The 23,759-nt window shown below is 48.0% G+C and overlaps 1 protein-coding gene across 1 annotated transcript in view; it reads left to right on the top strand.

Moving 5' to 3' along the window:
- The window catches only part of RASGRF1 (Ras protein specific guanine nucleotide releasing factor 1), a 103,120-nt gene extending 85,722 nt beyond the window's left edge, over positions 1 to 17,398 (top strand). Inside the window, exons 24-27 of the mRNA XM_018066540.1 lie at positions 3,531 to 3,610; positions 9,956 to 10,073; positions 12,539 to 12,607; positions 16,066 to 17,398. Of these exons, the coding sequence (XP_017922029.1) occupies positions 3,531 to 3,610; positions 9,956 to 10,073; positions 12,539 to 12,607; positions 16,066 to 16,158 (360 nt within the window). The 3' untranslated portion in view covers positions 16,159 to 17,398. The remainder of the gene's footprint in view (positions 1 to 3,530; positions 3,611 to 9,955; positions 10,074 to 12,538; positions 12,608 to 16,065) is intronic.

Here is a 23,759-nt window from a genome sequence, read left to right as displayed (position 1 = left end):
ACAATAATTGTTGCTCCCAACACTCTTCTTGAGTTGGGACAAAGGAGTGGTGACTTTTGGGGGATCTCAGTCCAAACCTGCAGGTTACCAACATGGTGATCAGATGATCCTACAAGTCCTCTCCTCAGACTTTGATTTCGCAGCCCTTCTGGCCTCCAGAGAGTTAACTTGTCCCTGTTACCATTAGACAGTTGCTGATCTTACATATGAACTTAACAGTTATTCACTCAGAACCTGATTCTGAAAAGCCATAAGGCAGAGTCTTCCTCAGGAATAGAGCTCTATGCCCTGGGGTCATGAGGAGACAGCTCTCCTGAGAGGAGGCATTTGGGCCACCTCCTGGGTGCACTGGATGTCCCTGAAAGCTAGACAGGGACCACCAGGGGTCAGGGGATGCCTCCAAAGGCATCAGTAATATAGTGTCTGGTCTTACAGCCAGGTGAGCTGTGTGGGGCCCAGGGTCTCCAAGGAGCCTGCTTCATCTAGGCCATTCTGAACTGGCATGCTGTGTCCCCTCTTGGTTCTGTTCATCACCCGCTCCTCAATACTCTTCTCATGCCAATGACAGCTCATGATTCCATGCTCCAGGGAGGCAGCAGGTCCATAAATCCCTCCTCTTTGGATAAACAGCCAGACACAGGGTATCCTGGGACATCTCTGCTGCCTTTCCACTGCCAACCGGTCAGTCCACCTCCAGATGACAGCAGGACTGCAGAGCACCCCTACCATCTGCACCACACCCAGTGAGGCTGGGCCACTTGCTTCTTAGCACACAGGGATGCCAGGCTCAGGACAAAAGCTAGAAGATGCCTCTCTTGCGAGTGGAAGCACAGGGGCTGGCAGTGCAGGAGCTCAGGGCAGCAGGCCACATCAGCCCACATGTGGCACATGACCTCATGAATTCTTGGAGTCTGAGGTTGAGCGAGGCTACTGTAGAACCCGCGGGTCACTTAGGCTGTTCAGTCCGTCAAGGTTCAAACATGGCTATGGGCAGAGTCCAAGTGACCTATTTCAGGTCAGCATCTTTCTTCTTCCCTGTTCCATCAGAATGATGTCATCTTTTCCAGAGGCCCTCTGACCAGGTTTTGTTTTCCCATCCCACTGGGGGTTTGGGAATTTTTTGGCTTTATTCTCTACATCACCCTTGTCATAGAGCTGGGAGGGAATTGCCTAGACCATCCTAAAGTCTTCCATTCTCTTAGGAGAGTGCAACTTGAGGGCAGTCAGAGGGCAAGGTGTGTGATCTGGCCTGCCTCCAGGATGTCATTCAAGACCTAGGGCCAGCCAGTGTGTGTAAGTGCTCAATTGTGTCCGACTCTTTGAGACCCATGGACTGTAGCCCACCAGGCTCCTATGTCCATGAAATTCTTCAGGCAAGAATTCTGGAGTGTGTTGCCATGCCCTCCTCCAAGGCATCTTCCCAACCCAGGGATCAAACCTGCATCTCTTACATCCCCTGCTTTGGCAGGTGCGTTCTTTACCACTAGCACCAAAAAAAGGCTGAGCACCATAAAACTGATGCTTTCAAATTGTGGTGCTGGAGAAGACTCTTGAGAGTCCCTTGGACAGCAAAGAGATCAAACCAGTCAATCCTAAAGGAAATCAACCCTGAATATTCATTGGGAGGACTGATGCTGAAGCTGAAGTTCCAATACTTTGGCCACCTGATGTGAAGAGCTCACTTATTGGAGAAGCCTCTGATGCTGGGAGAGACTGAGGGCAGGAGAAGGGGGCAGCAGAGGATGAGATGATTAGGTAGCATCAATGACTCTATGGACGTGAGAAACTCCAGGAGATAGTGGAGGACACAGGAGCCTGGCGTGCTGCAGTCCATGGGGTTGCAAAGAGTCAGACACAACTTAGCATCTGAAAAAGAATGAAAATGAGCATGATGATGCCTCACCTGGAGCTATGTGTGTGTGTAACTGCTGTGTCACCCACAATTCTAGACTATCTGAATGAGCATTGCCCTTAAGGAACATCTGGACCCACCCTTCCATTTTCTGGATGTGCATTGAGTGTGAACTTGCCTATCGATGTATTGAGTATGAAGGCAACAGAGCCCACCAAGGGCTCTGACCCTCAGTCCCCACATCTGGCCTCAGCTGCAGCATCTCATTTCTCTGCAGGTGGAGGGGAAAGAAGAGGAAGTGAGGGCACAGCTCTGGAAAGAGGCCAAGTGGAGGAGGGTAGCTGGGAGCCTGGGGTGAAGGTTGGCCTGGGCATCTGAGAGCAGCCATCTGGAAAGCAGAATCATCCACCCTTGGCCTGGTGGGGCTTCTTCCTATGCTAGGAAGCATGTGGCTCTTTCATCAGACCCAGAATACATTTTTGCTTTGAGCAGGGTTGGTCCAAACCAGGCGACCACATTTATAATTGACATGGAGGGACCAGCATGGAGGGACTGTGTTTTGCCATTCTTTCTCCTTGAAGAGCACACACTGATCTCTTCTTCCATCCGAATGAAGACCTGGCTCGTTGTTTTCTGTGGGTAGGTTTCTCATATAAAAATTAATCCTATGGTGCATGGCAGGTCTCTGGCCCGATTTCTCAACCATGTTCTGGATCTTGAGGCTTGGTGCTGGAAAGGAAGTCACTACTCATCTCATCATTTTATAAATGAGGGCGCTGAGGAGCTCTGAAGTGAGGGACTTTCCCCAGGTCGTGCAGGGGAAGCAGCACAAAGCCAGGCCAACCCAGGACACGCTCCGCAGCACCCACCTGGACCCTTAAGACAAACACCAGCCACCTGAGTGGCTCCACCTAATGTGTGGGTGGGGCCTGCCTTGGTCGTTTGGCAGAGAGGACCCTCTGCTGCAGACTTTACTCTTTTCCATCAAAGTCTTTTCGTCTTTGATGATAAGTTTATTCACCATCTTTTTTTTTCTTGATTCTTAAATTCATGCGCTGTCGTTTCACTCATCTGACTCTTTGCAACCCTATAGACTGTAGCCCACCAGGCTCCTCTGTCCATGGGATTCTCCAGGCAAGAATACTGGAGTGGGTTGCCATGCCGTTCTCCAGGGGATCTTCCCTACCTGGGGATCGAACCCAAGTTTCTTATGTCTCCTGCATTGGCAGGCAGGTTCTTTACCACTAGTGCCACCTGGGAAGCCCGTTAAATTTGGGTGGTGCCCCTGATATATAAAAGTGAAGGTGTGAGGAGATGGTCACATCATTTGGGTACAGTGATGAGAAAGGTCATGATGGTGAAACATCAGTGATGCCCTGTTCTGGGTCCAGCTCTCTGGAGTTACCTATCACAGCGTTCCCAACAGCCCAGGTCTCAGGACCCCAGTGCTTGGACCCTCCTGGCCCCACCCACAGTTTCTGAAAGATGTATGAGCATGGGCACACAAAGCAAAGATCCTTGTCCACCTCCTCACGAGTTCAGGGTCAAGTTGCTAGACCCAGGAAGTCCCCGAACCCACCTGCCCCATCTCAAGATGGAACAAGGCCCCGGAGTGTGGGCCAGAGCCGTGGGCTTTGACCTGTGCTGTGTGCTAGTAAATGCTTCTAATTCCTTCCAGACTAAAGCTTTGATTGACAAGCTCCAAAAGCTTGTGTCATCAGAGGGCAGATTTAAGAATCTGAGAGAAGCTCTGAAAAAGTAAGTTGTGTGTCATTTTGTCACCATTCTTTTTTAAATCATAGAATTGCATTGCAGAGGCTTTCATGTGCCTCACCTGGCCGGAGCAGGAGGCCTGTCTGTCTGTCTGTCCATCTGTCTGCCCACAAGACCAATCCCTATGCATCCCCAGACCCCCAGGGCAGGTCAGCTTTGTCCTCCATCATCTCCCAAAGAAAATTCATGGTGTTGGGGCATTTCCAGAGAGAGACCCAGGAATAGTCTTGAGAAGTGTGGTAGGTGTGATGGCAGTTATAGAGGTGCAGGATTCCTTGATTCCAAAATGCACATTTTATTTTATATTTTACTATTTCTGATGTCAGGCTACATCTCATAGTCAATGCGTTTATTTCATATGATTGCATTTTCTTTTTGTACTTGATAATTAGTCATCAAAACAAGAGTGCATTTTACAGATAACGGCATCTTGGAATCAAACAAATATGATTTTACCAGTAATTGACACTTTACAGTTTGCAAAGTTGGTGACTTCCCTGGCCCCGTTAACACTGCCCAGGAGGTGAACCTTCTCAGCCTTGGTCCTCTTGTCCTTTTGTTGTTTTTAAGTCTCTCAGGCATGTCTGACTCTTTTTGACCCTGTGGACTGTAGCCCACTAGTCTCCTCTGTTCATGAGATTTCCCAGGCAAGAATACTGGGTTTCCATTTCCTTCTCCAGGGGATCTTCCCGACCCAGGTACTAAACCCCCATCTCCTGCATTGACAGGCAGGTTCTTTTACTTTTTTTCCCCAGTCTTGGGGCATGTGGAATATTAGTTTCCTGACCAGGAATCAAACCCACACCACCTGCAGTGGAAGCGTGGATTCTTCACCACTTGACCACCAAGGAAGTCCCTAGACCAGGATAGTTTTTGTGGTGAGGGCTGTCCTGTGCATGAAAGAATGCAAACATCCCTGGCCTCTACGCATGGGACCAGTGCCCCCGTCCCCCCCGCCCCAACCGAGTTATAAGGACCAGGAAGGTCTCCAGACATGGCCAGATACCCTCAGGGAGGCGCAGTTGCCCCCACTGAGAACCACATTGTGAGACAAAATCTCCCATGATGTTTCTCCAAACGAGGACACTGAGGGGCTAGTGGCTGGCCAAAGGATTGGGGGAAATGGTGATAGAGCCGGGCCTTGACCCAAGCCAGTGCCCTGTGGTTTGCCTGAGAGGCCAGGCCGGCTGTCCTCGGGCAGCAGTGACTCAGCCCCTTGTCACATGCCGAGGCTGCACACTCACCTGAAACATGGGTTTGCCGTCACTCTCGTTAGATGCTCACTTGGGCTTCCTCCACTAGTCTCTGCCTCCGTGTTCCTCTCGGGCACTCGAGCACATGGCCTGTTGGGCTGGCCCTCGCCCTTGCTCTCCGTTCCTAGGTGGCCACTTGCTGGACCTCCCAGTGCCTGGGAGACCCCAGGGCCCTGGCTCCAATGGAGCCCGGGAGCACCTCCCCTCCTTTCCAAGATGGACCCCATGACCACTGCCCACACCAGCCCACTAAAGCCCCCAGCACCTGAGGACAGAACCCTTCGCACCTCTAGCCCCTCTGGTGACTTCAACACCCCATACCCCCTCCCTGCCAGCCCCGTCCACCTTTCTCATTTCTCTCCTGTCATCCCTGGTGTTCGTGCTGGCTCTGTGTCCCATCGCCTTGACCATCATCTTCACTTTGTTTGTGTCCTCAGACAGATGTTCCAACCATCTGTGCTGTCCAGCCGTGTCTCCTCCGCCCGGGCTCTGCGAGCCCCCGTGGACTGTGCTTGTGGGCCCGTGGACTGTGCTTGTGGGGAGCTGCCCCCGCATTCACCAACCTGTCCATCCGTCCGTCCGTCCGTCCGTCCGCCCCCAGGTGCTGCTCCATCCGCCTCCTTCACATGGCTTCCTCGCCCAGCGCCGCCACGGCCTCACCGCCTCCGTGGCCCCCATTCTGTCTGCATCCCCATCCTGACTGTCTCCCCTCTTTCAGGTTCCCCGTGGGCTTGTGTAAGTGCCTCTCCTAGACGCCTCTTCACCCAGCCATGCAGGGCACAGGTGGCCTTCAGGCGTTCTGGCCGCTGAGAACTTTATGCAAACCAGGTTCCTGCCTTATGGAGATGCAGGCCAGGCCAGGCAGGAGAAGGACAGATTGGGACATGTGTTTATCCCCCTTTACTCTGGAAGCACCAAGATTTACGCATAAAGCAGCAGTATGTGATGACTTGGGGGTCATGTCACCAGGCGCAGGGCAGAGGTCAGAGGGCATGAAGTGGTAGGTGGGCACAGTTGGTGAGTTGCCCAGACAAGGAGCTCATGATGGGCCTCACTGTGTGGGTCCATGGGTCCTCAGACCTGTTCTGATGTCCCGGGTGTCCTTTTTAGTCTATCATCATAATATGCAGCCTTGTGCAGCACCCAGGCCAGCACATGGCCTTTTAGCTTTACCAGCCAAGACTGCACCCCCAAATCCTACCTCCTGTCCCCAGCTACTCTTAAATATCTCCTGGGCCAGCTACAAGGCTTGCTGTGTGCACCCCGTCAGTCCGCTGCTCTGATGCCCCCACATGGATGTGATCTCCCCCTTCTCCTTCCTCAAACCACACCCTGGTGAAACCCACAAGACTGTCCCCTCCTATCATCTACTGAGTGACCAGAAGCTGCCCACAGCTCCACTCAACAACATTTTGCTGTAAAATTTGGTCACAAGCTCTTGAGGGGCCAGTTCCAGCTTTGCCCATCTGTGTAATCTTAACCCAGCAGATGCTTGTCTGTCTTTAGTTTGAATAGGATGCCAGTGGAGGGCATGCAGGAGCCAGGCTCTCACTCCTCCTGTCACAGCCTCTATTCCCCTAAGTGGAGGATGGGAACAGCTCTGGGGGAGCAAGTGTGCTGGCCGAGCATCAGGCCACCTCATACGACCTCCTATGGTGTGGACATCCATCTATGTACGTGGATATGATGGATCCACAGTCCTGGAGTTTCAGGGGCTCCAACAAGAGCAAATATCTGTTTGCATCTTTATTTTCAGCCTGTGGCCACAGAGCGAAGCCTAGTCTCTTGCTCATGAAACTACAGAGCAGGTAGAATCCATGTGGCAAAAACCAACGTTGGATTCTGAGCCCCACCCCACTCCCAATCCATTACCAAAAAAAAATTTCCCCAAAATCTGAGGACCTGATTTACCTGCACCACATACCAGAACTGTTGGTGCTGACCCCTGGGATTCTAGCCCAGCCCGTGGTGGCCCTCATCCCCTCCCTGAGAAAGAGAGGAGATCCCAGACCAGAGCTTGTAAGAGAGGGCAGTCCAGCCCACAGCCAGGGATGGGGTTGGAGGGGCGAAGCAGCCGGTGACCCCTGCTTGTCACCATCCCTTTCCTGGGGTTCGGTGGAGAACCCCATCAGGCAGCTGCATCTTACTTTCAGTCACTGATGCCAGCTCACTTCTTTCATCCCCTTTGACATCATCAGGAATTTCTTGGCAGAAACATCAGGCTTGGGGGCCCCAAACGCTCATAGATAAGATCCAGGTGCCAGGAGTCACCAGGTGCTGGCATGCATGTTTAGGTGCTGCCTGGGAAACCAGAAGCAGCTTTTAGACTGGGGGGTGGGCACTTTCTTTCTGCTCCCTAGAACGTCAGGTACAGGCATGCGAGGGCTCTGCCTCCGTCCATAACAGCCTTGTTGGCCAGGCCCTGATGCAAGGCAAGGCTGAACCCCACCCAACAGGCCAGATGCCCACGTGGAGAGTTCAGAGCTAGCCACACATCGGGTGTTTTGCCCACACAAAGCCCCGACTGTACTTCCCTGTACACTCAGATGCTCAGCACGGTCTGTGTCCACACAGTACTGCCCTTTGGGGGCCCTTCTCCAGCCTTCTCTGCCCCTACCGCCCCTTACTCTAGCCACTCTGACAACACCATATATTTCCCACATGGCTCTGGACTCTGGGGTGTGTGTACATGACGGAATGAAGTGTGCTGTTCCCTAAAGCCCCTCACTATGTGGGTGATGAACAAGAATAGAGTCCGGGACTGGTGGTGCCACATGCAAGTGACTAAATTGCCCACCCATCATCTTTCCACACCTGGATCATAACCCCCAGTAAATCATTCAGGGAAATCACCGAGTGGCCCGAGGACCCCAGATATTTTTTCACTGGTCTGGGTGGTCAGCACCCCATGAGGCATTCAGAAACATCCTGCTTCCTTCAGTCTTTCACAGTCAGCGAGCAGTCACTCGGCCTTCCCTCTGCCTCTGTCCAAGATAAGAGGTCCTCCAAGTTTTCCAGGCTGCCTGGTGCCCACCATGGGCAGGAGGAGTGGGGCACCCCTAGAACCCACCAGTCAACCCTCCAGCCCCAGAGTGTCTTCTAAGACCTTTGAACTCTTTTCTCCATCAGATCCACCAGCCTGTGCTTCAGATTTGGAGTTTGATGGAAAACCAGGCATGTATTGGGCTGGCCAAAAAGATGATTCTGGTTTTTCCATAAGATGTTAAAAATCAGAACAAACTTTTTGGCCCACCTGATAACAATCATGAACTATTAATGGCTGGAAGGACTCAGAGAGGTCTGCCAGTGACAGCATGATTCTTGCTTTATTTTTTTTTCCCCCTTTTTCACAACCTGCAGTAAAAATAAAATTATATTTGACAGTGTTACCCTGTATACAAACGCATATATGCCTAACAGGGACAAAAATGTCTCAAAGCAATTTTAGACCATGCAATGAACTCAGATATTTCCCTATTCTCTCTTTTTTAAAACTTTTTTAAAAAATCTGATCAACGCTCTCCAAATTGATTTTAACATCCATGAAAGAGTCAAGGCTGACAGTTCAAATAATATTTCTCCTCTCCACTATTTCTCAAACTCCAAAAATCCACCTCCTTTAAGACTTTGTCATACCCATGTGTCAGCTGTATTTGTGTGTACTTAAATAGTCTCCTTTAAATTAACTATTTCCCAGAAATAAGTATTTAAATTTATTTTCTTTATTTAAAGAAGAAAAAATATCATGACAGCAAATGGGAAACCAACCATATTTGCCATAAATATATATGGTTACCATAAAAAATAAATACAGTGAAAACAGAACAATTTTTTTAAACTCTTACCAGATCCTGATGTATGCCAAGGCTCTGATCCTTAGTGAGTCCTGTTACTATTTGTTCAAAAAAGAAAAAAAAAGTGAGGAAAATGGCAAGTGTTAGGAAGTGTCAAAACCATGATGCTGACACTCATGATGCTGGGTGGTGGCCGTGAAAATCAAATGTTTATCATCATATGAATCAATTTATTTAAACAGTGTCCGAGCATCACCTAAAATCAACTCTCACATCACCTAGAATTGTCTCAGCTAACATGAGCTCTGTTGTACAAGGGGAGCCTGAGGACCAGAGGGAAAGATATGGCTCAGGGTCACACAGCAAGCAGACAGGGGACTGAGACCAGGCTTCTCTCCTTGCTCTACCATCCTCCCCGTCTTGATCCCCTCTGGGGAGGCAGAGCTGCCACCAGGAGACAGAGGTGAGATGGGCTAGAAAGGAGGATCGCTGCGGCTGTGTGCTGAGCGGAGAGGAGTCTGCAGAGCACTTTGTGGGGAGTCCCTCGAGGGAGCTGTAAGGAGCTCTCCCGGGGCAGAGTGACCACCAGAGCCATCACAGCATCATCCCCAGACCCAGCACCCCATAAGAGGCACCAGACGGGGTGTGAAGGACCAGTGACTGGAACCCCTGCTTCAGAGCCACCGATCAGAGAGGCCTGGCCCATCCCGGACAAAGGCTACCAACCCCCGCCCAGACCACATCCAGGACGGTGGTCTCAGAGAGCAGGGCTTTCTGTGCTGGTAGCTCAGTGCCTGGCTGGGCAGAGGTCCCAGTGGGGCGAGAAACAAAGGCAGAGACATCTCCGGGAGAGAGTGTCTCGGGGTGACTGGCGGGAATGGGGGTGGCACTACAAGGCACCCTCAGGACATGATTCTGGGATGAGGTTGCAAAGGAAAGTTTCAGGGGAGAGACGGAAAGGAAAGGAGAGCCTGGTGGGGGCTGGTGGCCAAGCCCCAGGACTCTGGGAGGGGGAGCAGCCAGGTAGAGGGGGACCTTCTGGCTTGGGGTGGGAGGGGACAGTCCGCTGAGAAGCCCCAGCTGGCACCATGTCACCTCCACCATCCAGAGGACTGGCCCTCTCGCCCAGCTGGCAATTCAGGCCCAAGTGCTACTGTTAACTCTTGGCAAATAGAAACCCCTTCCCGTTCAGCAAAGCGAGCAACCCAAGGGGTGTGTCTGTTCTTGGGAGAGGCGCCAGCATTTTAAGTGAAAAACCTCTGTCAATGCCGTTTGCTTCAAAGTTGCGATCCACCCTGTGTCCCTTACCTGGGAATGTACCTCACTGACCTGGCCTTCATCGAAGAGGGTACACCCAACTACACGGAGGACGGCCTGGTCAACTTCTCCAAGATGAGAATGGTGAGTTCCCCGCAGCAGAGGGGGCAGGGGCAGGGGGACATCAAAACCCGAGCCCGGGCCCACCAGAGCTCTGCCTCCAGGCCTGGCCGACTGGGGGGAGCCTGAGCCCAGCTCCTCCTGTAAGAACAGTCACCCCCTTAAGTGGCGATTAGCATTGGCCTGCCCTGAGCCAGCTATACCTGCATTCCCTCCTCTAACGCCTACAGGCTGAGGAGTGGGGTTGTCCACCTTACAGGGGAGCAAGCTGAGGCTGGGAGAGATCCAGGACCAGCCCAAAATCACCCCTAAGTAAAGGGCAGAACCGGGTCTGGAGCTCTGTCTGACTCCAAAAGGTGTATCTTTATTCCAAGCCCATCCAGTGTTGTTCAGATAAGCACTTGCTTTTTTTTTTTTTTTAACTTTATTTTCTTTATTTTTGACTGTGTTGGGTCTTCATTGCTACACATGGGTTTTCTCTAGATGCGGTGCCATTGCAGCGGCTTCTCTCGTTGCAGAGCACAGGTTCTCAGGCACACGGGCTTCAGCAGTCGCAGCTCACAGGCTCTAAGCACAGGCTCAGTAGTTGTGGTGCATGGGCATACTTGCCCCGAGGCATGTGGGATCTTTTCGGATCAGGGATCAAACCTGTGTCCCCTGCATGGACAGGCGGATTCTTAACCACTGAGACCATGAGGGAAGTCCTAGATAAGCCCTTGCTTTATGTGGCCACGGCCGAATCATTTCTAAGCAAGTAGGTTTCCAGTTTCCCCAGAGAAATCTAGGACCTGGGAGGGGAGATGAAGACCCCCTTCCAGCAGGGAGCCTTGTTTATACCCATCCTTCTCCCCTGTGGCCTCCAGCCAGGGAGCCTCCATTTGTATTGGTTCTGTGTCATGGGCTTCCTCCTAAGGTTTTGTTTAATTGGTAAGATTTCTCTGTCAGGGGCAAGTTGGCAGCACTGCCCTAGTGGCAGGACAGGGAGACTTTGTGTGGTCTTGCACACCGTGGGCACGTGGAAAGTGGCCTTTAGCTGTTGCTGGAGTTGAGGGGAGCTGTTTTAGGATGTTGGATAAGCTGGCACCACTGATCAAGTGATGTCTTTCTCTCTTAGTCACATACTGTAATTTTTGTTGTTTTTCAGTCCATAAGTCGTGTCTGACTCTTTCTGACCCCATGGACTGCAGCACACCAGGCTTCCCTGTCCTTCACCATCTCCTGGAGTTCACTCAAACTCAAGTCCATTGAGACAGTGCTGCTATCTAACCATCTCATCCTCTGCCACCCCCATCTCTTCCTGCCCTCAATCTTTCCGAGCATCAGGGTCATCAGGATTTTTTTTTTAGCAACAAAATCACTCATTTATTTTCACTACTCAAAGAAAATGATTGGTAATTTTCTCTTACTGTATTACCTGTGAGTCTTTAAAATAATTTTCATCATCTTTATTTAGTGTAATCTGACTGAATATATGTTTTACATTTCAGAATATGCATCTTTTTACTGAAGTATAGGGATTTACAATACTGTGATAGTTTCATGTATATGACATAATGATTCAGTGTTTTTTATAGATTTTTTAATATATGAATGGATAAAGAAGATGTGGTGGCGGTGGTGGTGGTTTAATCACTAAGTTGTTTCCGCCTCTTGTGACCCCATGGACTATATAGCCCACCAGGCTCCTCTGTCCATAGAATTTTCAAGAATTCTGGAGTGGGTTGCCATTTCCTTCTCCAAAAGAAGATGTGGTGTGTATATGTATATATACACATGCACACACACACACTGAAATATTATTCAGCCCTAAAACAGAATGAAGTGCTAAGAGGTACAAAATGTTATGTATAAAATAAGCTATAAGGATATATTGTACAATACAGGGAATGTAACAAGTATTTCATAATAACTACAAATGGAGTATAACCTTTAAAAATTGTAAATCACTGTATTGTGCACCTGTAACATATAATAATGTGCATCACCTATACTTCAATAAATAAATAAATTGAGTGAGGTTCCGCCATTTGCAGGAACGTGGATGGACCTTGAGGATATTGAGCTTGGTGAAATAAGTCAGAGAAGGACAGATAGTCTGTGTTACTCCTAATAACCTATAGATTTATCGATTCTTACAAGGATCAGCCTTTGAAGCAGGTTGCTGCTATAAGGAACATCATGATGCTTCAGTAGCATCTACCAGGAGGTAAATTTACAGGCTGAGTTGATGGCTATTGATGTCCCTTCTGTTCTGCAGGGGGAGGGGGTCCAGGGGTGATACTAACAGCAAATTGTTTCTAAAACTTGCCTTCCAGGGACTTCTCTGGTGGCCCAGTGGCTAAGACTCCATGCTCCCAATGCAAGAGACATAGGTTTGATTCCTGGTCAGGGAACTAGATCCCACATGTGGCAACTAAGACATGTCTCAGCCAAATAAATAATAAATATAGGTTAAAATAAATATTTAAAACTCTCCTTCCTTCCCACAGATATCCCATATCATCCGAGAGATCCGCCAGTTTCAACAAACTGCCTACAAGATCGAGCACCAAGCAAAGGTGAGCTGGTAGCATTTGCAGTCACTTCTGATTTCTCACGAGTGCTGTGGCGGCCCCCCTACCTCTTCCTGCCTCTTCCCCTCCCCTCCAAACCCAAACATTTTCTGCCTTGAATTCCCTGGGCCCCACTCTTCCAGGAAGCCCTCCTCCCTGTGTCCTGTCCCCTGACCCACCACAAGCTCCCCCTCCTTCAGACAGAGCTTGTGGTCATCCCATAGCTCCCGTCTGATCTTCACCTGCCACAGGATGACTTAGAATCATGCTTGGTCTCCTCTGAGGCAAGAGAGGCCGTGTTTATCACATCTTTTCGATATGCTCACAAGTTTCAAAATTCACAACTAGAAAGGGCACCCAGCAGAAATTCCCCCAGCCTCCAAGTAAGTTCCCCTCCCAATGCCAATTGCATCACTCATTCTTTGTGTGTGTTTGCAAGCACGGCAAAACATTTTTTTTTTACTCTGTTAGCAGACCATACACACGCACATATTTCTTTGAGGCTTCCCACATGGCTCAGTGGTAAAGAATCTGCCAGCCAATGCAGGAGACGTAAGAGATTTGGGTTCAATCCCTGGGTTGGGAAGATCCCCTGGAGGAGGAACCCAATCCAGTTTTCTTGCCTGGGAAATCCCATGGACAGAGGAGTCTGGTGGGCTGCAGTCCATGAGGTCACAAAGAGTCGGACACGACTGAACATGCATGCACTCCTTTATGATAGACTTGCCCTGTCTCCTTCCAGGTTCCATGAACTCACTCTGTCTTTAGCTGATCACCACAGGGAGAAGAGAAACCTTAATCAAGTGTGCCGCTTTTTCCTTGTCATTCACTCATTCTTTCATTTGGCAAGCGCTTATTGAGCACGTACCAGGTACCAGGCACTGTATTAGGCCTTTGCCCCCGTCTTAAACTTGCCCTTGAGCTCCAAGGTGCAACACAAATAAATGTTACTGCCCTTTAGACTTGGAGGTAAGGAAATGACAGCCCACTCCAGTATTCTTGCCTGGGAAATCCCATGGACAGAAGAGCCTGACAGGCTACAATCCATGGGTCGCAAAGAGTGGGACACAACGGAAGAGACTTAAGGATGCTAAGCATGCCCTTCAGGCTCCTTCTGGTAACAGCTTTGCAGTGCTGGTGTTTGCTGCCAGTCTCAACAGAAGCAGCACTCTTAGGGAAACAAATGCTCATGATGGAGAAAACTGACCAGTCTGCTGATTTCCAGAATGTTTGGAGGGTTGAGATTTTGTGCTCTACAAAGAACTGTTCGTATGAAGCTACTGCTGCTGCTGCTAAGTCACTTCAGTCGTGTCCAACTCTGTGTGACCCCATAGACGGCAGCCCACCAGGCTTCCCCTATAAAAGTCTGGACCTGGGACTTTCCTGGTGGTCCAGTGGTTAAGACTCTGCCCTTCTACTTCAGGAGGCATGGGTTCAATCCCTGGTTGGGCTACTAAGATCCCACATGCTACATGGCATGGCTAAGAAATAAAAATAAGTAATTTTTTAAAAGACAGGAAAAATAAAAGTCTGGTCTACTTCCCATAGCTGTAAGATTGCCGCGTCTTTATCAGAGTTCGTCTAGACATGAAATCTGAGGTCATCTTCGTGGAGGTGCTGATTGAGAACCATTATTCAGACACAGTAACCTTTTCATCGGTGACTAATGGTCAGCATCCTAGACAGCCAGATCTGTCTCTCACAGTAGCAGAGGGTCAACTAGCAAAGAAGCTCACAGGACTTGATTTTTCTCCAGCAGCTATCAGAAGGTTCCCGATTACATACTAAGAAATGTAATTGTTTTCTTCCTCCTGATCTAAGTGTCTGTGGAAAAACATGAACCTTCAGCTCCAAACAACTGACAAGTCACTGAACCTTGGAAACGTTAAAGTGTTTAGTTGCTCAGTCCTGTCTGACTCTTTGTGACCCCATGGACTGTAGCCTGCCAGGCTACTCTGTCCATGGAATTCTCCAGGCAGGAATACTGGAGTGGGTTGCCATTCTCTTCTCCAGGGGATCTTTCTGACCCAGGGATGGAACCCAGATCTCCCATGTTGCAGACAGATTCTTTACCATCTGAGCCACCACTGAGCCTTGGAGAGATTCTTTATGAAGGGTGGGGGTCTGACTGTGAGATGTGGGCATTGATCTCTCATCGTACATTTAACACACAGGAGTCTAGCAAAGCACTTGGGAGCTGGGTGAAGTGGGGCACGTGGAGGAAGGAGAATAGTTTAATCCATGTGGTGACTCTTCCTGATTTTCCACTCTGAGATTTTGTCCTGGAGTGAGCCTCGTGAGGGGAAGAATAGGGAGCCTCCTTTCTTACACAGCCTCAGCTTCCACGGTCGGCTCCTGGGGGATTCTCTCTTATGCTACACAATCCTGATGTTTAAGAACATTTTTCCAACATATGGAAACACTGAAAGAACTGTCTCTGGAGTAGGAAATGGTAACCCATTCCAGTTTTCTTGCCTACAGAATCCCATGGACAGAGGAGCCTGGTGGACTACAGTCACAAAGAGTCAGACACAACTGAAGCAACTGAGCACACACGCACAAAGGAACTGTGAACACCCCTACATGCACAGCCTAGATGCTACAATTGACATTTTAGATATATAGATACAGATGTGAATGTGAAAGTTGCTCCTTCATGTCCAACTCTTTGAGAGCGCATAAGTCCATGGAATTCTCCAGGCCAGAATACTGGAGTGGATAGCCATTCCCTTCTCCAGGGGATCTTCCCAGGTCTCCCACATTGCAGGCGGATTCTTTACCAGCTGAGCCACCAGGGAGGCCCATAGATAGAGATGATTATGTTTTGAAATATCTGTTTATTTGGCTGCACCAGATCTTCGTTGCACCATGACGGGTCTTTGGCAGCAGCACCTGGACTCTTAGTTGCAGCATGTAGGGATCTAGTTCCCCAACAGGGATGGAACCCCGGCCCCTTGCACTGGGGGTGTGAAGTCTTAGCCACTGGACCACCAGTCAAGTCCCATAGATATAGATGATCTTTTTATATGAGCCTAAAATATGTCTTCTAACACATAGGGATGGTGGTCAAGAGTAATTTTGACCATATGTGATTTTCTATTACTGTGAAGACAAAAAATTAAGACAATACTAAAAAATAGTATTAAGACACAACAGGGACTTCAATGGTGGTCCAGTGGTTAAGAGTCCGCCTTCCAATGCAGGGGACACGGGTTCAATCCTGGTTGACGAATTAAGATCCCACATGCCTTGCGGTGTAGCCAAAACATAATAATAATAAAGAAGCAAAATCATAAACATTAAAAAAGAGACACATTGTTTTTAATGCATCTCTGCCTCGTGTGCCAGCCTGATGCCCCTCTCCCCGTGATGCTGCCTGATTCCTGGGAGACACTCAGTGACCACCTAGTATATTGTGGAGATTGCATCGCCTTGCATTCCTTCTTCTCTTTGCCTTTTCTCAGGTAACCCAGTATTTACTGGACCAATCTTTTGTAATGGATGAAGAAAGCCTCTACGAGTCTTCTCTCCGAATAGAACCAAAACTCCCCACCTGAATCCGGTACCCAGCCCAGATCCAGCCGCTCCCATGGACACGTGCTATATGATACTGTACATAGTCGTTTGGTTTCTCTGGGTTTTCTTCTTTAGTATGTGCTTCTCCAAGAATACAAATCCGTTCTTGTTCTTAGATTCCCATAGAACCAGAATATGAATTTCTGCACCGTTTAATACTTGGTCTGCCCACCCCACCCCTCGTCTCCTGCAGTGCCTGGTTCTTTTCATCAACCATCCTCTCAGTCTGTCCTTCCCGGCCCCTTACTCTTCTCCGAAGGGAAAACAGACCCCGCGCATACACGACTCTTAGGCACCTGTCCTGCTTCTGTCCGTCCCCAGCCCAGGCCCCTGGGCTGAGTTGGCCAGGCAACATCCTCCGGCATGTTCCATGTAGTTGTGATAACTGGGTGGGGGGTGGGGGGTGGGGGGAGGCGGGAGGGGGAACCATACCCCAGAGTCTGGTCATCGACAAATCTTCCTGCTGATGGTGACGCCGATTTCCAGAGCAGCTTTTCCAGCCCAAATCGCAGGTCTCCAAACTCCACACCTCCCAGTGACCCGGAGGGAAGAGGGTCCTGTCCGCTGAGAACCACGCCCCGCGACAGCCCTCGAGGCTGCGGCCTCAGTGCCATGCCGCTCCCGGCTCTGGAAATAGCACCAGGGGGCGTGACCATAGGTCTCCATAACCCTGGACAAGGCCCCAGAACTTCCCGAGGAAAACAGAATCACAACACCAAGTCGTGTCGACTTTGCCAAAGGCGGCCAGCATCCACTGCAAGTCGAGAACACATGAAAAATGTCACTTTTCCTCTGAGCCGCCTAATGGTCACTACAAAGCTTACGTTGAGATGCTCCCAGTCTGTATGCCTTGTGAAAAATAGTACCACACTGTAGATTTAGAAACTCAATAACCAAGTGTTTTTATTGCATATACTGTAGTCCTGTCTAAATGCCTTCTAGCAGGAATATAGTACTGTAGTGCTTATTCTGTGAATACTACCATCTATTTTTTACATTGTACAGTATAGAAAACACAGGTCAACTCTGAAGTGGCAGGCATGCTCCACTCCGACAAACAGACAACTTTTGCTGTAAGCAATACCTAGTGGTATGAGAATTCTATTTCAAGTCCTATAATATTTCAACTTACAGCTTGTTTGGAAAACAATTTCCATTTTTGTAAAAATATATGTTTCCTGATTACCTCTTGCTAATAAATCTATTCTATCTCAGGGTGAACGGTGGAATTTTGATGGGTTTCATTTATTCATTCAAGGAGTGTTTTGATGAACACTTGGTCCTTCTCAGGCTCTGCACTCAGACCAGAGGTCTGGAGTGGTCAGGGCACCCACTCCTGCTTTCTGGAGGAACTCATAGTCTGATGTCAAAGAGCATGAATTCCAGCAAACCCTGGGGAAGAGTGGAAGACAAGAGGAGCCTGGTGGGCTACAATCCATGGGGTTGCAAAGAGTCAAACACAACTAAGCTACTGAACAACAACAACAACACAGTCTGATGAGGGGGACTGTTGCAGTTTTCTATTGTATCAGGAACAAATAGCTCCAAAACTTAATGGCTGAAAACAGTTTTGCACAATTCTATGGGTTGTCTGAGTCCAGCTGGTGGTCCTTGCTTGGGGTCCTTTGTGAGGTAAGGATCCTAGTTCCCTGACCAGGGATGGAACCTGCACCCCCTGCATCAGCTGCTGGGGAAGGAGTGTCTGGAGAGGTGGGTTGTAGTTGTCTCAGGAGTATGGCCATACCACCCAGGTGCACCCACCACCCCCCAAGAATTTATATCTAGCCTCTGGGCATGCATACCTCAGTAACTATAAGCCTGCCCTGATCCTGACCTCCTAGAGCTGGTGACCTGGCTGAAGAGAAGAAACACAAAGCAAGTAACCCTCACGTTCCTAACTGCAGCTCACATCTCCTCCAGGCTCCTCAAAACAAAATACCTAAAGGGCTTCCCAGGTGGCTCAGTGGTGAAGAATTTGCCTGCCAATGCAGGAGATGCGGGTTCGATCCCTGATCTGGGAAAACCCCACATGCCATGGGGCAACTAAGCCTGTGCGCCACAACTGCCTGTGCTGTAGAGACTGGTAGCTGCAACTCCTGAAGCCCGTGCTCTCCCTAGAGCCTGTGCTCTGCAACAGGAGAAGCCACTGCAACGAGAAGCCCGTGCATCACCGCTGGAGAATAGCCGCCGCTCGCAGCAACAAAGACAGTGCAGCCAAATAAATAAATAAACTGCATAGAAACTGCCGCCACCTGGTGCCCTACGGCCCCCTCACTCTACTGGACCAACCTGACCTCATCAACTCCCCCACTGCCCCGGGTCTCCTTAACACTCCTCCCTGTGGTACGAGCTAGAAACCGAGAGGTCACCCTGACTCTCACTTTAAAGGGTCACCTGATCCGGGCACTGTTAACCCCTAACTACTTCTCCACACTGGCCACAGCTCTTTGTCTCCTCTGCCACCACCTTGGACGAGCAGTCCCCAATTTTTTTTTATCTAAGGGACCCCTCTATACTCGCAAAAACTATCAAGGACCCTCGTGGGTTACATCAGTAGGTATAATTGTATTACTGGTTATTTTATTTGAAAAACTTCAGGAAAGTTTTAAAATAATTATTTATTAATTCATTTAAAAATAGCAGTAACACCAGCAATCCCACTTGTAGGTATTTGCCCAAAAGAATTGAAAACAAGGTCTCAAAGACATAATTGTACACTCATTTTCATAGTAACTTATTCACAATAACTGAAAGGTATAATCAATCCAAGTGTCCATCAACAGATGAATAAACAACCAGTGGTAAACAACAGAATGGGATTCAACCTTTAAAAGGAAAGAAATTCTAGGACTTCCTTGCTGGTCCAGTGGTTAGGACTCTGAGCTTGCAATGCAGGGGGCTCAGTTAGTTCAATCCCTGGTTGGGGAACTAAGATCCCACATGCCGCACCATGTGCCCTCCCAAAAATAAAAATGAATAAAAGGACACAAACTACTGTTGTAGAATCTGAAGTCACAAAACACACCTCAGAGGACACTCAAGACAATGGAGAACAGTTTATTACACCAGCGGGTCCAAGGGGAATCAGTTCCCAACAGGGCCTATGATGATTTCGGGGGACTCGGTTTTATACCCTCTGCTACATGACTGGTTACACATTAGTAATTAGTTTTACAACATGCAGGCGTGGAAGAATTAACAATTACAACATGCAGGTGCAGACGTTATCGTTAATCTGAGACAACCTGACCCTTACTTCCAGTCGTTGTTTGCCACCTGTGAGAAGGGGGTTTCCTGGTTTTTCTGTAATGATGGTTAACAAGGTTCATGGAGAAGGCAATGGCAACCCACTCCAGTACTCTTGCCTGGAAAATTCCATGGACGGAGGAGCCTGGTGAGCTGCAGTCCATGGGGTCGCTAGGAGTCGGACACAACTGAGTGACTTCACTTTCACTTTTCACTTTCATGCATTGGAGAAGGAAATGGCAACCCACTCCAGTGTTCTTGCCTGGAGAATCTCAGGGATGGGGGAGCCTGGTGGGCTGCCATCTCTGGGGTCGCACAGAGTCAGACACGCCTGAAGCAACTTACCAGCAGCAGCAGCAACAGGGTTCAGACTCAGTTCACATCCTGCCTTAAGTCTTCAAGATGGAATCCCTCTTGCCCTCCTCCCAGCGACCCCAACTCTACCACTTGGATAAAGCTTGAAGACATTATGCTAAGTGAAATACACCAATCACAAAAAGGCAAACATTGTACAATTCCACATGTATGAGGTCCCTAGAGCAGTCAGATTCATAGAGACAGAAAACAGAATGGTGCTTACTAGCATTTTGTTGTTGTTGAAATTTTTAATATTTTAAAAAAGACATTTACTATCTGATAGCTCTCTTCCAGTATTTTTTAACCATTCAGATGTATTTCGTGGGAATATTTATTCACGTAATTTTCCTTAATACATTTCTTTCTACACAAGACTGAATTTAAAAGTCTCTGTAACATTTTCAATTATAGCAATAACACTTAAATAAATTATAAATTAACAGAATCTTCATGTTTGCTTTAGAAAATCATTTATCAAATGTTAAATTGCACAAAGGCAAAAACATGGCTCATTCACCCACTTCTGCTCAGCACCAAGCCTGGCATGTCATGACTTTCTGCACAGAATGTTTGTTGAATGAGTGAACCACATCTTCACTCTTCAGATTGTGAACCCCGAACGAGCAACACTAGCATTGCCTGGGAATCTGATAGAAAAGCAGGATCGCCCCACCTCAGACTTCTTGAACTTGAATCTGAACAAGCTCTCCAAATGATATGGGAGCACGTGACCATTTTAGAAGCACTGTATTTGACCAAGCACACGTCATTTCAGCCCCAGAAGTAGTACACTACTTCTCCAATTGCACCACTCTCTATGCCAGTTAGACCAAACTACTGACTGCTCTCAATTTTTTATTTTTATGTCAGTCACTTCCACTTTTCTTTAACTGTCCTTCTCAGAAGCCTTTACCGATTTTCTCCAATCGGTACTTCATCTGTACCCATCTCAGGTTGATCTCTGCCTCATGTCAAGGATCTGTGTCACTTCCCTCCTGTGATATTCCACATGGTCTGGGTGGTCTGACTCAGCCTGTGTCTCATGTGGCTCTCAGTACCACACCTAGCCCATGAGAGATGCTCTTGTCAGGTCTGATTGAGAGTGGGACTGCCAGGAAAAGGGAGTGAAAGGAAAAATAAAGTAAAGCTCATCAAAATTAAAAACTGTTGCACATCAAAGAACATTCTCAAAAAAGTGAAAAGATCACCTACAGAATGAAAGAGAATCTTTCTGCAAATCATATATTGGATAAGAGTTTAGTATCCAGAATATATAAAGAACTCTAACAACTCAAAAGCAAAAAGACAACAAACCAATTTTTTAAATGGTCAAAGATGGGACTTCCCTGGGGTACAGTGGCTAAGACTCCTAATGCAGGCAGCCCAGGTTTGATTACTGGTCAGGACACTAGATCCCGCATGCTGTAACTAAGACCTGGGCCAACCAAATAGATAAATAAATAGGTGGGGGGGTTTGTTTTTTGTTTTAAATGGACAAAGAACTTCCATAGACATTTCTCCAAAGAAGATATGCAAATGGCCTAGAGGCACATGAAAAGATGTTAAACAACATTGGTCTTTCAGTTCAGTTCAATTCAGTTGCTCAGTCGTGCCCAACTTTATGAGACCCCATGGACTGCAGTACGCCAGGCTTCCCTGTCCATCACCAACTCCTGGAGTTTACTCAAATTCATGTCCATCAAGTAGGTGATGCCATCCAACCATCTCATCCTGTGTCATCCCCTTCTGTCTTCAGTCTTTCCCAGCGTAGAGTCTTTTCCATTGAGTCAGTTCGCATCAGGTGGCCAAAGTATTGGAGCTTCAGCATCTGTCCTTCCAATGAATACTCTACTCAGGACTGATTTCCTTTAGGATGGACTGGTTGGATCTCCTTGCAGTCCAAGGGACTCTCAAGAGTCAACTCCAACACCACAGTTCAAAAGCATCAATTGTTCAGCACTCAACCTTCTTTATAGTACAACTCTCACATCCATACATGACCACTGGAAAAACCATAGCTTTGACTAGATGGACCTTTGTTGGCAAAGTAATGTCTCTGCTTTTTAATATGCTGTCTAGGTTGGTCATAGCTTTTCTTCCAAGGAGCAAGAATCTTTTAATTTCATGGCTGCAATCACCATCTGCAGTGATTTTGGAGCCCCCCCCAAAATAAAGTCTCTCACTGTTTCCATTGTTTCCCCATCTATTTGCCATGAAGTGATGGGACTGGATGCCATGATCTTGGTTTTCTGAATGCTGAGTTTTAAGCCAACTTTTTCACTCTCCTCTTTCACTTTCATCAAGAGGCTCTTTAGTTCTTCTTCGCTTTCTGCCGTAAGGGTGGTGTCATCTGCATATATGAGTTTATTGATATTTCTCCCAGCAATCTTGATTCCAGCTTGTGCTTCAGCATTTCTCATGACATACTGTGCATATAAGTTAAATAAGCAGGGTGACAATATACAGCCTTGATGCACTCCTTTTCCAATTTAGAACCAATCTGTTGTTCCATGTCCAGTTCTAACTGTTGCTTCTTGACCTGCATACAGATTTCTCAGGATGCAGGTCAGGTGGTCTCTTATTCCCATCTCTTAAGAATTTTCCACAGTTTGCTGTGATCCACACAGTCAGAGTCAATAAAGCAGAAAGTGAAGTGAAAGTGAAGTCGCTCAGTCGTGTCCGACTCTTTGTGACCCCGTGGACTGTAGCCCACCAGGCTCCTCCGTCCATGGGATTCTCCAGGCAAGAATACTGGAGTGGGTTGCCATTTCCTTCTCCAGGGGATCTTCCCGACCCAGGGATCGAACCCAGGTCTCCCACATTGCAGGCAGACGCTTTAACCTCTGAACCACTAGGGAAGCCCCCAATAGAGCAGAAAGGGTAGTCAATAAAGCAGAAGTAGATGTTTTTCTGGAACTCTCTTGCTTTTTTGATGATCCAGCAGATGTTGGCAATTTGATCTCTGGTTCCTCTGCCTTTTCTAAATCCAGCTTAAACATCTGGAAGTTCACGGTTCATGTACTGTTGAAACCTGGCTTGGAGGATTTTGAGCATTACTTTGCTAGCATGTAAAATGAGTGCAATTGTGCGGTAGTTTGAGCATTCTTTGGCATTGCCTTTCTTTGGGATTGGAATGAAAACTGACCTTTTCCAGTCCTGTGGCCACTGCTGAGTTTTCCAAATTTACAGGCATATTGAGTGCAGCACTTTAACAAATCGTCTTTTAGGATTTGAAATAACTCAACTGGAATTCCATCACTTCCACTAGCTTTGTTTGTAGTGATGCTTTCTAAGGACCACTTGACTTCACATTCCAGGATGTCTGGCTCTAGGTGAGTGATCACACCATCGTGGTTATCTGGGTCATGAAGATCTTTCTTTGTACAGTTCTTCTATGTATTCTTGCCACCTCTTCTGCTTCTGTTAGGTCCATACCATTTCTGTCCTTTATTGTGCCCATCTTTGCATGAAATATTCCCTTGGTATCTCTAATTTTCTTGAAGAGATCTCTAGTCTTTCCCATTCTATTATTTTCCTCTGTTCCTTTGCATTGATCACTTAGGAAGGCCTTCTTATCTCTCCTTGCTATTCTTTGAAACTCTGCATTCAAATGAGTATATGGATGCAATCTCAAAAACAACAGAATGGTCTCTGTTTCCAAGGCAAACCATTCAATATCACAGTAATCCAAGTCTATGCCCTGACCGGTAATGCTGAAGAAGCTGAAGTTGAACAGTTTTATGAAGGCCTACAAGACCTTCTAGAACTAACAACCAAAAAAACATGTCCTTTTCATTATAGGGGACTGAAATGCAAAAGTAGGAAGTCAAGAGATACCTGAAGTATCAAGCAAATTTGGCCTTAGAGTACAAATTGAAGTAGGGCAAAGGCTAACAGTTTTGCCAAGAGAATGCACTGGTCATAGCAAACACCATCTTCCAACAACACCAGAGAAGACTCTACACATGGACATCACCAG

Source organism: Capra hircus, chromosome 21 (genome assembly GCF_001704415.2).
Source record: "Capra hircus breed San Clemente chromosome 21, ASM170441v1, whole genome shotgun sequence".
Taxonomy (NCBI): Eukaryota; Metazoa; Chordata; class Mammalia; order Artiodactyla; family Bovidae; genus Capra; species Capra hircus.
This window is presented reverse-complemented; position numbering and strand designations above follow the sequence as displayed.